We start from the raw sequence: 23441 nt of genomic DNA on the forward strand, positions 1-23441 counted from the left end.
TCTCTGCATCTTTTTCTAATATGGGCTTATTTAAGGATCTTATTTCCTCTTCAGTTAACCTGGGCAGTTTGTATTTTTGTAAATATTTATCCATTTCATTTAGATTGTCAAATTTATTGGCATACAGTTGGGCAAAATAATTCCTAATTATTGATTTAATTTCCACTTCATTACCCCTTTCATTTTTGATGCTGGTAATTTGGTTTTCTTCTTTCTTTTTTTAAATCAAAGTAAACAGTGGTTTATCTATTTTATTGTTTTTTTCATAAAACCAGCTCTTAGTTTTATTGATTAATTCTATAGTTTTCTTGCTTTTAATTTTATTAATTTCTCCTTTAATTTTCAGGGTTTATAATTTATTGTTTAATTGGGGATTTCTAATTTGTTCTTTTTCTAGCTTTTTAAGTTGCATGTCCAATTCATTGATATCCTCTTTCTCTTTTTTATTCATGTAAGCAGTTAGAGCTATAAAATTTCCCTCTTAGCAGTGCTTTGGCTGTATCCCATAGATTTTGGTATGTTGTCTCATTATTGTCTTTCTCTTGGATAAAGTTATTGATTGTTTCTATGATTTGTTGTTTGACCCACTCATTCTTTAGAATGAAATTATTTAGTTTCCAATTGATTTTCAGTCTACCTTTCCTTGGCTCTTTATTACTGTAATTTTTATTGCATCATGATCTGAGAAGGATGCATTTACTATTTCTACCTTTCTACATTTGACTATGATGTTTCTGTGCCCTAATACATGGTCAATTTTTGAAAATGTGCCATGTACTGCTGAGAAAAAGGTATATTCCTTTCTATCCCCATTCAATTTTCTCCAGACATCTATCATGTCTAACTTTTCTAGTATTCTATTCACCTCTTTCACTTCTTTCTTATTTATTTTGTGGCTAGATTTATCTAATTCTGAGAGAGGAAGATTCAGATACCCCGCTAGTATAGTGTTACTGTCTATTTCCTCTTGTAACTCATTTAACTTCTCCTCTAGGAATTTGGATGCTATGCCAGTTGGTGCATCCATGTTTAATATTGATATTACTTCATTATCTATAGTAGCTTTTAGCAAGATGTAGTTTCCTTCTTTATCTCTTTTAATTAGATCTATTTTTGCCTTTGCTTTGTCTGAGATAAGGATTGCTACCCCTGCTTTTTTTACTTTACCTGAAGCATAATATATTCTGCTCCAGCCTTTTACCTTTACTCTGTGTGTATCTCTGCATCAAATGTGTTTCTTGTAAACAGCATATTGTAGGATTCTGGTTTTTAATCCACTCTGCAATTCACTTTTGTTTTATTGCAGAGTTCATCCCATTCACATTCATAGTTATTATTACTAGCTATCTATTCCCCTCCATTCTATTTACCCCCTTTGTACTTTTTCCCCCTTCTTTCACCCTATTCCTCCCCACCAACATCTTACTTCTTACCCCTGCCTCCCCCAATATGCCCTCCCTTTTTATCACCCCCTCCCTTTTCTTTACTCTTTTCTCCCTTGTTTTTGCCCTCCCTTCTATCAGTTCCACCTTCCCCCTTCCCCCTCACCCTTTTAATTACCTAAAGAATAAGCTTGTGGATAGAGCACTGGCCCTGGATTCAGGAGGACCTGAGTTCAAATCTGACCTCAGATACTTAACACTTACTAGCTGTGTGACCCTGGGCAAGTCACTTAACCCCAATTGCCTCACTAAAAAAAAAAAAAAAAAAGAATAAGCTACATTTCTTTATCTAAATGAACGTATATGTTATTCCCTCTTTGAATCAAATCTAGTGAGAGTAGGGGGTTGAAACGATGTTCACCCCTCTCTTCTTTCCCTCTATTGTAATAGTTTTTTTCACCTCTTCATATGATGTAATTTGCCCCATTCCACCTCCCCTTTCCTCTTCTTCCCATAAACTCCCTTTTTAACCCCTTAATTTTCTTGGTATCACATCAAAGACAGTTTATATTTATACCCTCTGTGTATAATCCTTCTGTCTGCCCAAATACATATACAGTTCTCAAGAGTTATAATTATTATCTTCCTGTGTAGGGATGTAAACAGTTTAACCTTACTGAGTAACTTTTTCCCCCGTTTACCTTTTTAAATTTCTTTTGAGTTTTGTATGTTAAGATCGAATTTTTCTATTCAGATCTGGTCTTTTCATCAGGAAACCTTGAAAATCCCCATTTTCATTGAATGTCCATCTTTTCCCCTGATAGAGAATGATAAGTTTTGTTGGGTAATAGATTCTTGGCTGCAATCCAAGCTCCTTTGCCTTCCAGAATATCATATTCCAAACCTTTCGATCCTTTAATGTTGAAGCTGCCAGGTCCTGAGCAATCCTGACTGTGGCTCCATGATATTTAAATTGCTTCTTTCTGGCTGCTTGGAGTATTTTTTCCTTCACCTGATAATTCTGGAATTTGGCTACAATATTCCTTGGAGTTTTCCTTTTGGGGTCTCTTTCAGGAGGTGATCAGTGGATTCTTTCAATGACAATTTTATCCTCTGATTTTATAATATCAGGGCAGTTCTCCTTAATAATTTCCTGGAATATGGTGTCTAGACTCTTTTTCTGATCATGGCTTTCAGGCAGTCCAATGATTCTTGAATTGTCTCTCCTGGATCTGTTTTCCAGGTCAGTTGTCTTTTCAATGAGGTATTTCACAATTTCTTCTATTTTTTCATTCTTTTGATTCTGCTTGACTCATTCCTGGTGTCTCATGGATTCATTATCTTCCAACCTTCCAATTTTAATTTTTAAGGCATTGTTTTCTTCAGTGAGATTATGCACCTTTTTTTCCATTTGGCCAAATGAGTTTTTTAAGGAATTATTTTCTTCAGTCAATCTTTGTGCTTCCTTTTCCAAGCTGCTGATTCTTTTTTCATAATTTTCTTGTGTTGCTTTAATTTCTCTCCCCATTTCTCTCATTTGAATTTTTTTGGAGGTGAGGCAATTGGGGTTAAGTGACTTGCCCAGGGTCACACAGCTAGTAAGTGTTAAGTGTCTGAGGCCGGATTTGAACTCAGGGAGTCCTGAATCCAGGGCCCGTGCTCTATCCACTGTGCCACCTAGCTGCCCCTCAATTAATTTTTAAAATCCTTTTTGAGCTCTTTTAAGAAGGCTTTTTGTTCTTGAGACCAATTCATCTTCCCTCTTGAGGCTTCACATGTAAGCAATTTGGGAGTATTGGCCTCATCTGAGTTTGTGTTTGCCTCTTCCCTGTTGATACAGAAACTCTCAATGGTGAGAGCTGGTTTTGTTTCTTACTCATACTGCAGCTTATTTTTTTTTTTAATTGAGGTCTGTTCTGGGGGCACCAGGGTCCCTGTTTCAAGTTTCTTGTGCTGGGGTATAGGGGCTGTGTCACTGGCTTTCTACACTGAGGCCTCTATAGCTTGTGGATTTCTCATTGCCCTGGGCTTGCTGGCTGTGTGCTGGGATCGGTAGGCCTGGTCGCACCTGTCTTATGGGTGGCTGTCCATCTGGCAACCTGCCCTCCTGGCTCATGAAGGTGGGTTTTGCCACTGTCTTGCTGTGTCACCAGCTTGTTGAGCCAGGATCCAGGGGCCTCAGTTGCTCAGCTGTTATCACATTATTTTCAACATGTTTTTCTATTCTAGTGGTGCTCTAAAGGCCACTGCCGTTCTCTGGAAGAGTTGACCCCAGTCTCCTTGGTACATGGACAATGGTCTAGTTGGGGCCATCCTAGTACTTGTTCTCGAACCTGTGGAGGAGGAGTCATCACCAGAAGGAGGCAGTGTAACAACCCCAGGTACATGGAACCTCAGTTTGGGGTGGGGTGGGGAGGACACGGGTTGGTTTTCAGGGGGGAGAACAACACAGGCACTTGCTTCATCTAGGAGCACGCTCCAGGTGCACTGTGGCAAGGAAGCTGTCCACATTGCTCTCTGTCCTGACTCTGCCCAATGGTGCTTTTCAGACCTGCTTTTGGTGGTCATGACTGTGTAGGAGCTGACCTCAAGGCTGAGCTGTGCAACACTCAGGTACGGATGTTCTGTTAACCCTGAGTCCTACTATCTGAAGGAGCCAAGCCACTCCATGAGTGTCTGATTGGACAAGACCCTCGAGGTCGTTACAGCCTCTCCCCTAGGGCAAGAATTACCTCTAAGGCTTTCTGTACAGAGAGAGATAAGAAAGGCTTAAATCCTACAGGCCCAAATGGGCAGGGAGAAGCAGGGGCATCCATGTTGCCAGTTACCTGGACTTTGTTACCTTTCATAAATGCACAGCTTAAGACAATACAAAGATTTTTTTTTCCCTTGAGCTGTCTGAGCTGTTTTTCCCTTGAGCAAACTGGCTCCTAACTTCCATCTGTGCATCTTAATGTTGTTTTCAAGAGCTATACAAAATAAGTATGGGATAGTGCTTCAGGTATCTAAAGAAAGCTGTTATGTCTCCACCGTTCTCTCTTTGCCAGGGAAAGCATCCTGAGATCCTCTGTCTCTCAGGACTTTAAGGGAGCAGATTATGTTTTAAAAAAATAGCTATACCATGTTTCTCTCTAGAAAGGCCTTAATGCTAGCTATTCTCATGGACTTTGGCATGAAAAATGTTGATACACACTAATGCACTAAGTCTCTTTGGGGGATCCTCTCTTCATTTTTTTTCTTTTTTTTTTTTTTTGGAGCAATGAGGATTAAGTGACTTGCCCAGGGTCACACATCTAATAAGTGTCAAGTGTCTGAGGCTGAATTTGAACTCAGGTCCTCCTGAATCTAGGGCCGGTGCTTTATCTACTATGCTACCTGGCTGCCCTCTTCATTCTTTCTGACAGCTACAGTTTTCCTGACCAAACTTAAATAATTAGAGCTTTTCTCTCAATAGTCTTATCTGCCAGAGCTCACTTTCTGTCTCCTCTGGAATATCCTCTGTTCCTCTTTTCCGCAGGCCTGTATGAAGACCCAGCTAGAGTTCATGTCTGAGCAATGTGCTGCGACTGATGGGAAGCCGCTGTACCTCACTCCGGGGGTCCCTACCTTCTATAGCTGGAAGTCAGCTGCTCAGTATAGCCAAGGTAGAGGGAAAGGGACGAGAATACCAGGAGAGAAGGGAGGCTGTCTTTCTGCAACTCTCCCAGTATTGTGACTGTACTGCTTGAATTTATCTAGCTATCACCCCTATTTGTGTCCCCTAAGTCCTGTGCCCCATTCCTTTGTGGTGCAGTGGCAAGAGTATTGGATTTAAAATCAGAATGTCAGGGTTCAAATCTCAGCTCTATCAACTATTACCTGTGTGACTTTGGGCAAGTTAATGAATATTTCCAGGCTTCATATTCTTCATCTGTAAAATGAAGGGGTTAGATAAGGTGCTTTCTAAAGTCCCAGTTCACAGGATCAATCAATCAATAAGTATTTGTGACATGCCTACTCTGTACCTGGCAATGTACTAAGTGAAAGATATGTCCTTGCTTAATGGTGATTCCTTTAGAAGCCTTTAATGTCCAAAGGAGTGAAATAATGAAAATCAAATAGTAACATATACTGGAGACATTTTGGGGTAGAGTCCCTTATCAGCAACTGTATTAGGGGTTGAGAGGACTTAGTGGGATTCAATTGTTTATTTTCCCCATTATTTAGCAGCAAGGGTTCTCTAAGTACATGATTTTGTGGTGGGTTTGTGGCCACAACTGAAAAGATGAGAAAAACCATGTATGAAACCTATATATAAGAAGCCAAATTTATTAAAGTTAAATCTTAGGATGTAGTGGGATGGTCCTTGATCTCAGTGTAGGAAAACAGTTGCTGATTGAGGCTCTGGGCACTTACATTTGCCAGGTGTTGTAATAAAGCCCTACTTCCAATCCTAGTGATGTTGTTAGGGAGCAAACCCAGGTAGAAAATAGCCTTCTGGAGCAGCTAGGTGGCACAGTGGATAGAGCACTGGCCCTGGATTCAGGAGGACCTGAGTTCAAATCCAGCATCAGACACTTAACACTTACTAGCTGTGTGACCCTGGGCAAGTCACTTAACCCCAACTGCCTCACACATACACATATATATATATATATATATGCTAAATAGCCTTCTGATTTTGGAAATCCCTGGTACTCCTTTATTTGCAAGCAAAATTTTAGCTTCTCCTATCATTTATGGCATTCCTAACAACTTTCCTCACTTTTCATCATGCTGTAAACTTTCCAGGGTTTTAATAGGTGGGGAGACTAGGTTTTACCTATTGATTCCATTTCTGAGTTGAGGTGTTAGGATATTGAAGCATTACAATTGGTTGAGAAGGCATAGAAGGAGATGAAAAAGGAAGAGTGTGTGTGTTTGCCTATAGGCCTGCTACTCTCTACTGTTGGCTTATCTCATAGCTTACTGTGAAAGTTTATAGTATGCTGCATGCAAATAAGAATCTATTCTCATGGCCTTGGGCTAAGGTCTACCTCTTTATCTATATATTCCCAGAGCTAAGATGGCCTTTCTTCCATACAAGTGGTCATTACTTCTATAGCTCTAACACCTAATGAGTTTGGATGGGGCCTCATGGTTTAGGAATATAAGGATAACAAATAGAAAAAACCCAAACTCTCACACAAAAAAACCCAAAGATGTTTTTAGGGCTATCCAAGGCCTAAATACTTGATGATTCTTTAAAAAAATACATTGTTGATAAATTTTGTTTGTATTTAATTGAATTCCACTCCCACAATCTCCAACCCCACATTTCCTTCTCTCCAGTCATTTCTTATAACAAAGAATTTTAAAATTAAAAAAAGAAGAAATTCAGCAAAACTGATCAATACATTTTTTATCATAAAAGTATTTTGTTTTCCAGTTACATGTAAAGATAGTTTTCATAAGATTTTTAGTTCCAGGGCAGCTAGATGGCACAGTGGATAAAGCACTGGCCTTGGATTCAAGAGGACCTGAGTTCAAATCCAGCCTCAGACACTTGACTCTTAACTAGCTGTGTGACCCTGGGCAAGTCACTTAACCCTCATTGCCCTGCAAAAAAAAATTATAAGATTTTTAGTTCCAAATTTTTCTCCCTCCTTCCTTTCCCTCACTCCGCTCCAAGACAAAAAGCAATCTGATATAGGTCATATATGTACAATCACATTAAACATATTTATGCATTAGTCATATTGTGAAAGAAAAATCAGAACACAAAGGAAAAAACCTCAAAAAAGAAAAAAACCCAGTCAAAATGTAGAAACAATATGGTTCAATCTGCATTCAGAATTCACAGTTCTTTTTTCTCAATTTGGAGAACATTTTCTATCATGAGTTCTTTGGAATTGTCTTGCTGATCAATACATTTTAAAAATCTGAGGTTATATGTTATATTCCACACTTTTGGACGGACCTTCCTGAACCCACCACTACCTCAGAGGAGTGGGTAATTGTCTTCTTTTATCTCTTTTTTTAGTTCAATTTTGTAGCATTAATTGTTTCCAGTTGTTTTGTGGTTGTTATTCTTTCCATTTTCATTGTTGTGGTTATTGTATTTATTGTTTTCTTGACTCTACTTACTTCATTTTGTATCACTTGAAGTTAAGTCCTTCCATGATTCTCTGTATTCAACATATTTATAATTTCTTACCACATGGTAATATTTTATTACATTCATATGCCACAACTTGTTTAGACATTCTCCAATTGATAGGTATCTATTTTGTTTGCTACTACAAAAAAAGTGCTGCTGTAAATATTTTCCTGGAAACTTTCTTTTTACCAGTTACCTCCTTAAGGATATATGTGTAACAGTGGGATCTCTGAGTGAAAAGCTATTGACATTTAGTCAACTTTATTTGCATTATTAGAAATTGTTTTTTAGAATTGTAGTAAAATAATGGAATTTGGTAGATGCCCAGGGGTCTAACTTGATTGACTTAGTAGTGTTTGAACTGGGTATGAATGAGGAACCACTAAGTACTCACTTAAAGGTGATTAGATATTGAATTTAAATTTAGCCAAACCTGAGAAAGAGTGTTCTCAGAGGCTATGGACTTTGACATCAACAGGAGACCCCTCTTAGCCAATCAACTTGAAGAACCTCCCATTTCTGGGAGGAGGACAGGAAGTAGGAAGCTGAATGTGGCAGATGGGATCTTTCTTTTGGTTTGAAACATTGCTTGGTGGCAGGACTTTATGTGGGCTATTAGGAAGGCTAGGATTTCCATGCTATAAGGAATCTGTTCTCAATCTTTCTCTCTATTCACTATCTAATAAATCCTTAAAAGCCTAAACTCTTGGTGAATTTATAAATGATTTTAGCCAGTTTCCCCCCAAAACTGGGGGAGGGCAGATTAAAACCCACATTTAGATTTTTATACAACACAGAATGGAACCTCACAGCCCCTCCACCACTGACTGCTCCCATGTTTTGTCATCTTTTCCAGTTCCCTGGGAATAAGGTAAAACGCTAGGGTTACGTTGAGTGGCATTTCTATTCCCATTGGTGATTTGGAGATATTCTATGCTTGGTAATTGTTTGCATTTTTTTTAAGGAATTATTTATTCATATACCTTGTTTTTCTCTGGGGTATAGGACAACTCATAATTCTCCCAAACCTGTCTCTAAACTTTAAAGTTTGTTCTAGAGGTGTAATAAATGATCGAACATTAAAAGGCTTTTGTCTTATACTTTATATACTAGGGTATCTTCTATCACAAACCAAGAATGGGAGTTTTAAAAATAGCTACCAATTCAGGAGTCCTCAAGCTAGACCTACTTCTCTCCCCCACCCCCACCCCAGGTCTTTATTTAATTAATTAATTTAGAAATTTCCCTAAGTTACATGTAAAAACAAATTTTCACATCAATTTTTTTAAAATTTTGTGTTCCGAATTCTCTGCCTCCCTCCCTCCCCAACCCTCCCTAAGAACTCAAATAATTCAATATAATTCATACATGTGCAATCATGCAAAACATCTCCATATTAGGTTGTAAAAGAAAATAGACAAAACAACTTTAGATAGAGGAACTAACAAATAAAATTATACTTCAATCTGTATTCAGACACCATCAGTTCTTTCTCTGTAGATGGATTACATTTTTCATAAGTCTTTCTGATAGCATCCTGCTCATCATTTCTTTCACAGTTACTATTGCTAACTGTATTACCCTCCATCCTATTCCTTCCCCTTGATATTGACTCTATTTTCTATCTTCTTTTACCCTATCCTTCCTCAAAAGTGTTTTTCTTCTTACTGCCCCCTCCCCCAATCTTCCCTCCCTTCCTTCGCCTTTTCCTCCTCATCTCTTTCCTCTCCCACTTTCCCACAGTACAAGGTATATTACTATGCTCACTTGAGTGTGTATGTTATCCCTCTTCGAGCCAATTCTGATGAGAGTTAGGCTCACTCACTCCCCCACTCATTCCCCACCTTCCCCTCCACTCCATTAGCTTTATCTTGTTTCTTTTATGTGAGCTACTTTACTGCATTCTACCTTTCCCTTTCCCTTTCTTCCAGGGCATTCCTCTCACTCCTTAACTTTATTTTAAAGATGTCATCATGAGTCAGCTATGTGACACAGTGGACAAAGCACTGGCCCTGGACCCAGGAGGCCCTGAGTCCAAATCTGGCCCCAGGCATAAGCCACCCCACCCTGACTGCCCCACAAAAAAAAAAGATAAACAAAAAATAAATGCTTTACAGATATCTTCCCTCTATATTCAATTCACATCTGCGCCCTCTAAGTACATTCCTTTCAGCTGCCCCAATACTGAGAAAGTTCTTATGAATTATAAGTATCATCTACCCATGTGGGAATATAAAGAATTTAGCCTTTTAATAGCCCTCATGATTTTTTTTCCTGTTTACCTTTTTTTTTTTGCCTCTCTAGGGTCTTGCATTTAAAAGTCAAATTTTCAATTCAGTTCAGGTCTTTTCATCACAAATGCCTGAAAGTCCTCTTTTTCATTGAAGTCTCATTTTTACCCCGAAAGATTATACTCAGGTTTGCTGGGTAGGTGATTCTTGGTTGTAATCCCAGTTCCTTTGCCCTCCAGAATATCATATTCCATGCCCTCTGATCCTTTAATGTAGAAGCTGCCAGATCTTGTGTTATCCTGACTGTGATTCCACAGTACTTGAATCGTTTCTTTCTGGATGTTTGCAATATTTTCTTCTTGACCTGGGATCTCTGGAATATGGCTATAATATTCCTGGAAGTTTTCCTTTTGGGATCTCTTTCAGGAGGTGATCGGTGGATTCTTTCAATGACTATTTTACTCCCTGATTCTAAGATACCAGGGCAGTTTTCCTGGATAGTTTCTTGAAAGATGCTGTCCAGGCTCTTTTTTTGATCATGATTTTCAGGTAGTCCAATAATTTTCAAATTGTCTCTCCTGGATCTATTTTCCAGGTCAGTTGTTTTTCCAAGGAGATATTTCACATTGGCCTCTATTTTTTTTTATTCATTTGGATTTGCTTTATTGTATCTTGATTTCTCATAAAGTAATTAGCTTCTATTTGCTCAATCCTAATTCTTAAGCAATTATTTTCTTCAGAGAGCTTTTTGTACCTCCTTTTCCATTTAGCCAATTTGGCTTTTCAAATTGTTGAGGTTTTTTTTATGGTCCTCCTACATCACTCTCATTTCTCTTTCCATTTTTTCCTCTATCTCTCTTACTTCTCCCTCTACCTCTCTTACTTTATCTTCAAAGTCCTTTTTGAATGCTTCTATGGCCTGAAACCAATTCATATTTTTCTTAGAAGCTTTGGATATAGGAGCTTTGACTTTATCTTCTTCTGAGTGTGTATTTTGATCTACCTTTCATCAAAGAAACTTTCAATGGTCTGCATCTTTTTCCGCCTGCTCATTTTCCTAACCAATTTCTTGGCTTTTAACTCCTTCTCAAAGTAGGGCACTGCTTCCAGGGAACACTGTCCCAAGCTTCAGGGGGTACCAGGTGGTATGATTTAAGGAGAGGCTCATTCTCAGCCTGTCTGCCCTGTAAGTAACCACAGGCCTACTTGATCTTTAACCTGGAAGCAGAAATCTGATTCACTGTGGTTCCAAGTTCAGGTGTGCCTGTACCCCTCCCCCACTATGCTGCTGCCACTCAAGTCTGTTTCTTGACCAACCCAACAGTGCTCTGCCTAAGCTCCAGCAGAGACCCCTGCTATCTCCCCCTGGCCAATGACTGGACCCCCTCACTGGTTTGTGAGCTGAGTTCCAGAAGTAGGTGCTGACACTGATGATTCCAAGGCTCTGGAGGCATTGCTTGCCTGGGGCTGGATCTGTTTGGCATGCTGAGCTCCCCTCTCACCCTGGTACAACAGACCTTCCCTGCTACCCCTTCAAGCTGTCTTTGGCTGGAAAATGATCTTGCTCTGTTTTTTTGTGGGTTCTGCTGTTCCAGGAATTGTCTTATGGCATTATTTGGAGGTTTGTGGGTGCATGTTATGGAGAGCTCCAGAAAAGTTACTTCCTTTCCCCCACCATCTTGGCTCCACCTAGACCTACTTCTGAGGCCAGTTGATGAAGGCTCTGTAGGACCCTAACCTGTCTTCCCAGGCTATCACTGCTCCCTCCACTCCTTCTTCTTCCTCTTAGGCATCAGGTAGTATAACATGAAGTTCCTTCACATCTCTGCCTTCCCAGGAAATGATCTGTGTAAGCACATGTGCTGGGCAGCTGGAAAGAATTTCATGGTGAGCCGTGGGGAAAGTTTCCTGGATGGTACTCGATGTGTGCCTACAGACCACCAGGCAGAGGGGACCATGAGCCTCTGTGTGATGGGCAGATGCAGGGTATGTAAGGTCATTTCTGTGTGTGTGTGTGTGTGTGTGTGTGTGTGTGTGTGTGTGTCTAGGAAAATCAAACTGAAACTTGAAGGGGTTCTAGCTTCCCCTTTTAGATTGTAATCTCCTTGAGGGCAGGGACTGATTTTTTGCCTCTTTTTGTATCCCCAGTGCTTAGCACAATGACTGATGCATAGTAGGCACTTAATAAAATGTTTATTGACTGTTTTCCACAAACCCAAGGTACACTCTTGAAGTAGGTAAAATTTGTCTTTGGAATCATCCCCTTTGCTCTCCCCTGAAATCACACCATTTGGACACTTGTCCCAGCTGCTTTGTGTATGTAGGTATATATAAATGGGGATACTAATAGAAAAATGAGGCAGTCCTTGCTCTCAAGGACCTTACACTCTAATTGGGGGAGATAGCATATAAAGAGACATCAGCTTCAAGTCAAGTGGAAAGACCCAGAGGTCCTATGAATAAAGCAATGGGGTCCCTGGCCTATATAAGTAGATTGATGACAGTGCAGGAGACTGCAGGTTGTAGAGATAGGAAAAATGGTAAAGTCAGGAGGATTCAGTGGCAGGGCAGATGGTAAGGCCTGGTTGTCCTCCATCTCATAGAAAGGAATAAAGTTGTTTACTGCCATATCATCTAAATCCTGTGAGCAGTTAAGCAGCCAGGATGAAAGGTAAATGAAAGGTGGCAGGTTGCCCCCAGGGTTGGTAAATCTTCCCCTCCCCCACCAGCCTAGATGGGTCTGAGATGGCCCTGGGAAGAGGAAAGAGGGGAAGGCCAGGACCTAGTCTTGTTTGTACCCCAGAATCTAATCTTTTGCCTTCCATTTTGATCAGGCATTTGGATGTGATGGCAGAATGGACTCTGGACATGTGAAGGATGTTTGTCAGGTCTGTGGAGGAGACAACACCACATGCAGCAGAGTGAGCGGTTCTTACACTGGAGGGAGGGCCCAAGGTACAGCAGACCCCTTACCAGCTTGTGGATGGTGCTTTTCTTTAACAGAAGTTTGTTGTTTTTGTTTTGTTTTTTTCACTAGCACTGATGAGAAAACACAGGGCAACTCAGACTAATTCTGTAGGGCTCTGATCAAGGGGCATGACTCACCTCCTGTTTGAATTTCCTCCTAGAGTACATCACATTCCTGACAATTCCTCCTAATTTCACCACTGTACATATCACCAACCAGAAACCTCTCTTCACACACTTGGGTAAGTAGGCAAGAAGAAAAGACAACACCAAATCCACTTCACTGGGTCCCTACCAGTGTCTTCCACTGCTCTCCTGCTTCTATTACAGGATTTTCCATTGGAGAGGGTACAACCTGAATACTTGTTCCTTTATCCATGAGCGATTTATCTCAGATTAAAGAGAAATTGGGGAAGATGGAGGAGGAAAGGCAGTGAATGCTCAGACTTCCTGACAACACCATAATTCTGGGTCTTGCCCACAATTGACCTTAGAATATTTATAAAACCCAGTGAAGTTAGCACTATTTATTAGCACTGAATGAATGAAAAAGCAGTTATGAAGTCTTTACTACATGCCAACCACTGACACAATTCACATTGCAGTGAAAATACTTCCACTTTTTTTTTTATATTTCCATTTGCAAAGGATTATAGGTACAGCTGCCCATCATTTTTTTTTAAATCACAAAAGTATTTTATTATTTTCCAGTTACACGTAAAGATAGTTTTCAACATTTGGTTTTTTTTAATGTATGAGGTATTTTATTTTTTCCATTACATGTAAAGATAGTTCTCAACTTTTGTTTATACATGCTTTACAATTTCAGATTTTTCTCCCTCCCACCCCTCCCTCCCCCCTCCCCTAGACAGCAGGTAATCTGATATAGGTTATATCTATATATCTCCATACATATACATATATATATATATATATACACACACATATATATACACATAATAACATTAATCCTATTTCTGCATTAATCCTGTTACAAGAGAAAGAATCAGAGCAGTGATGCAAAACCTCAAAATAGAAAGAAAAAAAAACCAACAGCACCCAAAACAAAAGAAATAATATGGTTCAATCAGCATCTATACTCCACAGTTCTTTCTTTCTTTTTTTTTCTTGGATTTGGAGATCCTCTTCTATCATGAGTTCCCTGGAACTCTTCTGTACCATTGCATTGGTGAGAAGAATATAGTCCATCACAGTAGGTCAACACTCAATGTTGATGATACTGTGTACAATGTTCTTCTGGTTCTGCTCATCTCACTCATCATCAGCTCACGTAAGACCCTCCAGGTTTCTCTGAACTCTTCCTGCTCATCATTTCTTACAGCACAATAGTATTCCATTGTATTCATATACCACAACTTGTCCAGCCATTCCCCAATTGATGGGCACCCCCTCAACTTCCAATTCCTTGCTACCACGTAAAGAGCAGCTATAAATATTTTTGTACATGTGGGTCCCTTTCCCCCTTCCATGATTTCTTTGAAGCTGCCCATCATTTTGCAGATGAACAAACTGAGGTCCAGAGTGGTTAATAAGTGGTTTTCTCACGGTCAGAAAGGCAATAAGTGGCAGTGACAGAATTCTAACTCAAGGTTGTCTGACCACAAATCTATTGTCTTTTCCATTATGTCATGCTGCCTGTGTGATTCACAGAAAAAAAAAAAACCCAGCTGATGTGACTCTCAGCTGTAGTGGCCAGCCATTTGAGAAGATATCCCACTTGTAATTTTTCCTTTGTTATCTTTCCCTTTTTGCTTCTGTTGGTCCTACTCACATCTCCCACCCTATTCACTAAGCCTCTCCGGCTAAGGCTCTTTCCTGGATGTACAGAGGTTTCAGCATCAATCCCTGACTGTGGACAAAAAGTGGAAATAGATGGCTAGCCTGCTTCCCTTAATATTAACACTGTTCTGGACCACAGCTGTGAAGGTGAGAGGACAGTATGTGGTGTCTGGGAAGAGAAGCATCTCCATAAACACCACCTACCCCTCAGTCCTGGAAGATAGCCAGATTGAGTACAAGGTGTTCCTCACCAAGGAAAAGATGCCCCACCTGGAGGAGATCTGCATCAAAGGACCAACCCAAGAGGACATCGAAATACAGGTGATGATGGAAGCAGTGGGTAACAGCAGTAGTAATAAATTGGTCAAAGTCTGGCCTTTGACTCTCCCTCCCAGTTGCTATTCTGAACCAGACATGGGGACTCACGTGTCTCAGAGAAATAAAATTAATAGTGTATTTTTAGGAAAATAATTTTTAATAGAAGTCACCTGAGACTTCTCTTGGATATAGCACAGTGCTGAGGTGCAAAGAAAAGTGACTTGGATTCATAAAGGGACTGTTCTCTATCCCCACCTCCCTAGAGATAGGAACCTGAAGCAATGACAAATGAGGCAGATCAGTGGAAGGGAGAGAAATAGAACTGAGAGATAACAGTCACATACTCACTGAATCCTAAGATGATAGCAGGGAGGCTGCACAGCATAGTGGATTGAGTACTGAGTCCAGGAGACTGGGATTCAAATCCTACCTCTAACATTCTCACTGGCTGTGTGATCTTCACAAGTCAATCTCACCTTTGACACTTTTACTAACTAGTTGACTCTTGACAGGTCAATTAACCTCTATGTACTTGAGGCCTCTTGTTGGGCTCCTAAGTTATAGATAGGTTAGAATTCTGCATGTTAAAATGGTAATATGCCTTTAATAAGAAATAATTATGAATAAATGAATGGAAAAAAACATTTATTAGTTCTTTGCAAGACTTCATGGTTTTCTATCTCACCCAAAGGACTATAGCCACCAGATTATCCAAAGGGTGCTAAAAGCCATGGAGGAAGGAGACTGGCCACCTTAAGGAGCTGGAGGTGGTTGGGAGAGGTGGTGACTTATGGGAAAGCAAAGGTAAAGGGCACCTCCTACTGTCAGTTATTATAACTAGAAGAGAAAAATCTTTCTTCCTTCCTCTCCCTCCCTTTCTTTTCTCTTTCTCTCTTCCTTTCTTTCCCTCCCTTCCTCCTTTCCTTTCTCTCTCCTTTCCTTCCATCCTTCCTCCCTTCCTTTCTCTCTCCTTTCCTTCCATCCTTCCTCCCTTTCTTTCTTTCTTCCTCCCTTTTTTCCTTCCCTTCTTTCTTCCTTCCTCTTTCCACCCTTCCCTTTCTCCATTTCCTCCTGTAGGTCTTCATTTAGCTGTAAGTAACCACATTCTCCAAAGTGCTAAGAGAAGCTTTCTCTTTTCTCCTTACCTTCTCTGTTGGTAATATAATCAGTTCCTATGGATCCAGGTCATCTCTACATAATAATTACCAGATCCAGCCCAAATGTCTCTCCTGAACTAATCTTAAATCAATAGTTGCCCATTGAACATCTCTACTTGGGTGTCCCAATAGACATCTCAAATTTAACATGCCCAAATGAAGCTCATTTTATTTCCCCTCTAAGCCTGCTCCTTCTCCAACCTTCCCTATTTTTGTTGAAGAATACTATCCTTCCAATCACCCAGGTGTATAACCTTGGTGTTATCCTTGACTTTTCTGTCTCACTCATCATCCATATGTATTGAATTGCCAAGTCCTACTGATTCAATTTCCACAATAATTCTCTTTGTTCAGCTTCCTTTCACTTTTCACATTATTCACTACTTTGGTTCAGACCTGTATAACCTCTAGCCTAAATCACTGCAATAGTCTCAGCCTTAGTACCCTGTTTTCAGTCCCTTCCTTCTCCAGTTTACCCTCTACAACCTACCAGAATAGTCTTTCTAAGGTGCATCACTCCCCTGGTCAAAAATCTTCAGTGGCTCCTTACTACCACTAAAATAAAATGCAAACTCTTCAGTCTTGACATTTAAAACTCTCTGCAATCTGTCCTCAATGTACTTTCCCCCACATATTTCATAGTTCTTTACCATCAAACATTCTACATTCCAGCCAAACTGACTTATTAGCTGTTCTTCAAATTTAGCGGTTCATTTCCTTGCTCTCTGCATGTCTCATTTCTACCTTTTAGAATCTCCACCCTCTTCAGTGCTAAGCTCAGGGACCACCTCGGTGTGGAGCAGTAGAAAGAGAGCTAGATTTAGGTTTGAACCCCTGCTCTGCCACTTACCACCTATAAAGAGGCAAATCTTTTAACATCCCTGGACTTCAGTATTCTCATATGTAAAATGAGGGAATTGGATATGATGGCCTCTAAGATCCTTCCAGTTCTAAACCTGCGAGCCTGCTTGAAACTCTTTCAGATCCCCATCTCTATTCCCCTGGTCCCCATTCATGTTTTCTTCTTCAAATTATATTTGACATTTATACTTGTGTCCTCTTATCCTTGTACCTACTTTTTTTGTTTGTTTGTTTTAAATTTATTTATTTAGAATTTCCCCCCATGTTACAGGTAAAAAAATAATTTTTTTCACATTGATTTTTTAAACTTTTCATTCCAAATTTTCTTCCTTCCTCCCTCCCTCCCCCTCCTAAGAATCAAGCAATTCAATAAAAGTCATACATGTGCAGTCAAGCAAAACATCTTCACATTAGTCAGGTTGTGAAAGAAAACAGACAAAATAACTGTAGAAAGAGGAACTAACAAATAAAATTATACTTCAATCTGTAATGAGATACTATCAGTTCTTTGTTGATGGTTTGCATTTTTCCTAAGTCTTTCTGATAGTATCCTGCTCATCATTTCTTTCACAGTTACTATTGCTAACTGTATTACCCTTCCTCCTATTCCTTCCCCTTGATATTGACTCTATTTTCTATCTTCTTTTACCTTATCCCTCCTCAAAAGTGTTTTGCTTTTTACCTCCCCCTCCCCCAATTTGCCCTCCCTTCCTTCACCTTTACCTCCTCATCTCCTTCCTCTCCCACTTTCCCACAGTGCAAGGTATATTACTATACCCACTTGAGTGTGTGTGTGTGGGGGGGGGGGTTGGTAAGGCAATTGGGGTTAAGTGACTTGCCAAGGGTCATACAGCTAGTCAGTGTTAAGTGTCTGAGGCTGGATTTGCACTCAGGTCCTCCTGGCTCCAGAGCCAGTGCTCGATCCACTGTGCCACCTAGCTGCCCCTTGGGTGTGTATGTTATTCCCTCTTTGAGCCAATTCTGATGAGAGTTAGGCTCACTCACTCCCCCACTCATTCTCCACCTTCCCCTCCACTCCATAAGCTTTTTCTCGTTTCTTTTATGTGAGCTACTTTACCTCATTCTACCTTTCCCTTTCCCTTTCTCCCAGTGCATTCCTCTTACCCCTTAAATTTATTTTAAAGATGTCATCATGGGTCAGCTAGGTGACACAATGGGCAAAGCACCAGCCCTGGACCCAGGAGGCCCTTATCTGGCCCCAGACATAAGCCACCCCACCCTGACTGCCCCACAAAAAAAAAAGGATAAACAAAAAATAAATGCTTTACAGATATCATCCCTTCATATTCAGTTCACACCTGTGCCCTCTATCTAAGTACATTCCTTTCAACTGCCCCAATACTGAGAAAGTTCTTGTGAGTTATAAGTATCATCTTCCCATGTGGGGATATAAAGAGTTTAGCCTTTTAACATCCCTCATGATTTTTTTTCCTGTTTACCTTTTTTTGCCTCTCTAGGGTCTTGCATTTAAAAGTCAAATTTTCAATTCAGTTCAGGTCTTTTCATTACAAATGCCTGAAAGTCCTCTTTTTCATTGAAGTCTCATTTTTACCCCGAACAATTATACTCAGGTTTACTGGGTAGGTGATTCTTGGTTGTAATCCCAGTTCCTTTGCCCTCCAGAATATCATATTCCATGCCCTCTGATCCTTTAATGTAGAAGCTTCCATATCTTGTGTTATCCTGACTGTGACTCCACAGTACTTGAATTGTTTCTTTCTGGATATTTGCAATATTTTCTTCTTGACCTGGGATTTCTGGAATTTGGCTATAATATTCCTGGAAGTTTTCCTTTTGGGATCTCTTTCAGTAGGTGATTGTTGGATTCTTTCAAGTGGGGCACTGCTTCCAGGGCAATGTCCCAAGCTTCAGGGGGTCCCAAGTGGTATGATTTAAGGAGAAGCTCATTCTCAGCCTGTCTGGCCTGTAAGTAACCATGGGCCTGCTTGCTCTTTAACCTGGAAGCAGAAATCTGATTGAAATCTGATTCTCTGTAGTTGCAAGCATGGCATGCCTGTGCTCCTCCCCAACTGTGGTGCTGCCACTCAAGTCCACTTCCTGAGCAACACAGCAGCACTCTTGCCTCTGCTGCAGCAGAGACCCCTACTATTTCCCCCCAGCCAACTATTGGACCCCCTCACTGGTCTGTGAGCCAAGTATGAAAAGTAGCCCCTGACGCTGATGATTCTGAGGCTGTGGAGGTGCGGCCTTCCTGGGGCTGCATCTGCACTGCATGCTGCGCTCCTCTCTCACCCTGGTGTAGCTGACCTTCCCTACCATCTCTGACTGGAAAACTATCTCACTCTGTTCTTTTGTGGGTTCTGCTGCTCAATGAATTGTCTAGTGGCAATTTTTTTTTGAAGGTATGTGGACGGATGGTGTTGAAAGCTGAGAAAGTTATGGCCTTTCCTCCACCATCTTGGCTTGCCACCCCCCCACACACACACTTATCTTATCTTTGCACATGTTATATCTCCACACTCTACTTCCAATCATAGAACTTATATTCTACTTGTGCTCATTATTTTTATATCTCCATAACCTATCACAGTGTCCTGAATCTTCTTGTTAGTCTGATTCTTTTTAAAAAATTCTAAACTTTTTATTATTTATTTCTTTTGAACATTATTTTTTAAATTTTGAGTTCCAAATTCTCTCCATACCTTCAGCCATTGAGACATCAATTATACATGTGAAATTGTGAAATCATACAAAACATATTTCCATATTGGCCATATCTCAAAAAAGCAAGAAAAATAAAGAAAATTTAAAAATTAAATTTCAATACATGCAGAGTTTATCAGTTCTCTTTTTAGAGGTGATTAGCGTTTTTCATCATGTTGGAATTGTTTTGAATCATTTTACTGATAAGAGTAGCAAAGTCTCTCATAGTTGATCATCTATTGCTATTACTGTATACAGTGATCTCATACTTCTGCTCACTTCACTCTGCATCAATTTATGTTTGTTTTCCAGGTTCCGAAAGCACCTGGCTTGTCATTTCTCATAGTACAATAGTATTCCATCATAATCATATATCAGAACTTATTCAGCTGCTCCCCAATTGATGGGCATCCCCTCAATTTCCAATTCTTTTCCACCACTAAAAGATCTGATATAAATATTTTTGCACTGTAAGGGCCAAATTTAGTATGGAAAGAGTTAATTGGGTAACTCGCCTCAATACTGAAGAAAAGAAACAGCCTCTTTCAAAAACAAAACAGGTTTATTAATGGGAACAAGTTTAAAACACTATCTGAATCACACAAGTAGGATTAATAGAACTAGAAATAATGTATAAATCTCTGGAGTAAAAAAAAAAACAAACCAAACACCCAGGCACCTGAACCTGCCTCCAGCCCAGCTAGTTCAAAAAAAGCTAGCTCAGCCTAAAGAACAACAACTCACTCACCACACCCAAAATCTGTAGCTCTAGGCAATTCTGTTTTGGTCCAAAGGTCAAACACCCACAGCTCCTCTAAAATGTCTGCCTTTCTTCCCCATTTACCTCAAAATCCTCCCTAACTAACTTTTTCTTCCAACCCCTCTAACACCAACCCCCAACTCCTCTCAACTGAGCCTTAACTGACTTTTTAACTGTCTCTAAACCTTCTCCCCCACTGGAAGGGGGAGGGGCCATTCTTAGCCCTGCTGAGTCTCCCATTGGCTCAGCACACCCACAGGGTCTATCCCCATTATAATCTTGTCAGACCCACATGGGAGTGGGAAAGCTATTCTGGGAAGGCTTTTGAAACAATGTTTCAATAAATGTTCCCTGTGGTCAGAGCTCTTCTTATTTTTTCAATTATCTCCCAAAGTACACACCCACCCTCTCTTAGGCTTTTCTTTCAGTCTGATCATAATAAAGCAAAGATAGTGTTATGAAAACCTCAAATCACAATTAATTCCTTAGAGTACACATAGGTCCTTTTCCTTTTTCTCTTATCTCTTTGGGATACAATCCTAGAAGAGGTATTGCTGGGTTAAAGGGTATGCAGTTTTATATCCCTTTGGGCATAGCTCCAAATTTTTCTCCAGAATGGTTGGACCAGTTTACAACTTCAGTAACTGTACATTAGTGTCATTATTTTTCCACATTCCCTTCAGCATGTGTCATTATCTTTTTCTGTCATATTAACCAATCTGATAGGTGTGAAGTGGTACCTCAGAGTTGTTTTAATTTACATTTCTTTCATCAATAGTGATTTAGAGAATTTCTTCATATGACTGTATATAGCTTTGATTTCTTCTTCTGAAAACTGCCTGTTCATATCCTTTGACCATTTGTCAATTGGGAAATGAGTCCTATATATTTGAGAAACAAGACTTTTATCAGAGAAACTTGTAAAAATGTTTTTCCACTTTTCTGCTTTCCTTCTAATTTTGATTGCATTGGTTTTGTTTGTGCAAAATATTTTTAATTACATATAATCAAAATGATTCTTTACATTTCCCATGATCCTCTCTATCTCTTCTTTGGTCATAAACTCTTCCCTGATAGCTCTCACAGGTAACATTTTCCATGCTCTCTTAATTTGCTTATGATATTACCCTTTATGTGTAAATTATGTACCCATTTTGATCTTCTCTTGGTATATGGCTGGTCTATGGCCAGTTTCTGCCAAACTGCTTTCTAGTTTTCCCAGAAAACTTTTTTTTTCAAATGGTGAGTTCTTGCCCCTGAATCTTGGACCTTTGAGTTTATCAAATACTAGATTACTATAGTAATTTACTGCTGTGTATTGTGTACCTAATCTATTCTACTTATCACTACTTTATTTCTTAGTCAGTACCAGATTGTTTTGATACTTACTGCTTTGTAATAAAGTTTGAAATCTGGTATTAGTAGGCTGCCTTCCTTCATACTTTTTAAAAAAATATAAATAGTATTTTATTTTTTCCAATCACATATAAAGACAATTTTAAACATTCAATTTTTATGAAATTTTGACTAGCTATGTGACCCCAGGCAAGTGACTTAACTCTCATTGCCCTGCAAAAAACAAAGAACAAACAAACAAAAAAAAGATTTTGAGTTCCAAATTTTTCTTCCTCCCTCCTTCCCCTCACTCTTCCCTAAGATGGCACATAATTTTATATAGGTTATACAATTATATAGGTTGTACAATCATATAAAAACATGTCCACATTAGTCATGTTACTTCACTTTTTTCATTTATTCCCTTGATATTACTGAGGTTTTGTTCCACCAGATGATTTTTGTTATGACTTTTTTTTTTTTTTTAGTGAGGCAATTGGGATTAAGTGACTTGCCCAGGGTCACACAGCTAATAAGTATTAAGTGTCTGAGGCCAGATTTGAACTCAGGTACTCCTGACTCCAGGGCTGGTGCTCTATCCACTGTGCCACCTAGCTGCCCCCTATGACTTTTTCTAGATCCATAAAATAATTATTTAGTAGTTTGACTGGTACAACACTGAATAAGTAAATGAATTTAGGTAGAATCATCATTTTTATTATATTGGCTCAGCCTACTCATGAGTAGTTAATATTTCTTCAGTTTTTTAGAACTGTCTTTATGTGAAAAGTGTATTGTAATTGTGTTCATTTAGTTCCTGGGTTTGTATTGGCAGTAATACTCCCAAGTATTTTATCTTATCTCTATTTCTTTTAAATGGAATTTCTCTTTCCATCTCTTCCTGTTGGACTTTATTGGTAATATATAGAAATGCAAATTATTTGTGTGGATTTATTTTATATCCTGAAACTTTGCTAAAGTTGCCAATTGTTTCAACTAGTTTTTAGGTGATTCTCTAGGGTTCTCTAATCATATCATCTGCAAAGAATGATAGTTTTGTTTATTCATTGCCTATTCTTATTTCTTTTTCTTGTTTTATTGCTATAACTAATATTTCTAGTACAATAATAGCAGAGATAATGGAAATCCACGACCCCCCCCCCATTCTTATTGGGAAGGCTTCTGGTTTACCTTTGTAATAATGCTTGCTGATGATTTCAAGTAGATACTACGTATCACTTTAAGAACAGCTCCATCTATTCCTATGCTTTCTAGTGTTTTTAATAGGAATGGATGTTGTATTTTGTCAAAAGTGTTTTCTACATCTATTGAGATAATTATATTATTTTTGTTGTTTTAGTTATTGATATGATCAGTTATGCTTACAGTTTTTCTAATATTGAACCAACCCTGCATTCCTGATATAAATTCCACTTGGTATATTATCCTTTTGATATATTTCTGTATTCTTCCTGCTAGTATTTTATTTTAAATTATTGCAGAAATATTCATTAGAGAAATTGGTCTACAATTTTCTTTCTCTTTTTGGCTCTCCCTGGTTAAGGTATCAAGATCATATTTGTGTCACAGAACAAATTTGGTAGAATTCTTTTACTTATTTTTTCAAATAGTTTATATAGTATTAGAATTAATTGTTTTTTAAATGCTTGGCAGAATTCACTTGTAAATCCATCTGGTTCTTGGGATTTTTTTTCTTAGGGAGCTCACTTGTGGCTTGTTCAATATCTTTTTCAAAGATGTGATAATTTAAGTATTCTATTTCCTCTTCTGTTAATCTGGGAAATTAATGTTTTTGCAAATATACAT

The 23441-nt window shown here is 39.1% G+C and overlaps 1 protein-coding gene across 1 annotated transcript in view; it reads left to right on the plus strand.

Moving 5' to 3' along the window:
• ADAMTS13 (ADAM metallopeptidase with thrombospondin type 1 motif 13) overlaps window positions 1-23441 on the plus strand; it is a 71059-nt gene that overhangs the window by 20672 nt on the left and 26946 nt on the right. The window contains exons 12-18 of the mRNA XM_043985097.1: window positions 3612-3763; window positions 3932-3995; window positions 4900-5026; window positions 11569-11717; window positions 12566-12686; window positions 12860-12940; window positions 14638-14819. Coding sequence (XP_043841032.1) covers window positions 3612-3763; window positions 3932-3995; window positions 4900-5026; window positions 11569-11717; window positions 12566-12686; window positions 12860-12940; window positions 14638-14819 — 876 coding nt within the window. The remainder of the gene's footprint in view (window positions 1-3611; window positions 3764-3931; window positions 3996-4899; window positions 5027-11568; window positions 11718-12565; window positions 12687-12859; window positions 12941-14637; window positions 14820-23441) is intronic.

The sequence above is a fragment of the Dromiciops gliroides genome, chromosome 2 (assembly GCF_019393635.1).
Source record: "Dromiciops gliroides isolate mDroGli1 chromosome 2, mDroGli1.pri, whole genome shotgun sequence".
NCBI classification, from domain to species: domain Eukaryota; kingdom Metazoa; phylum Chordata; class Mammalia; order Microbiotheria; family Microbiotheriidae; genus Dromiciops; species Dromiciops gliroides.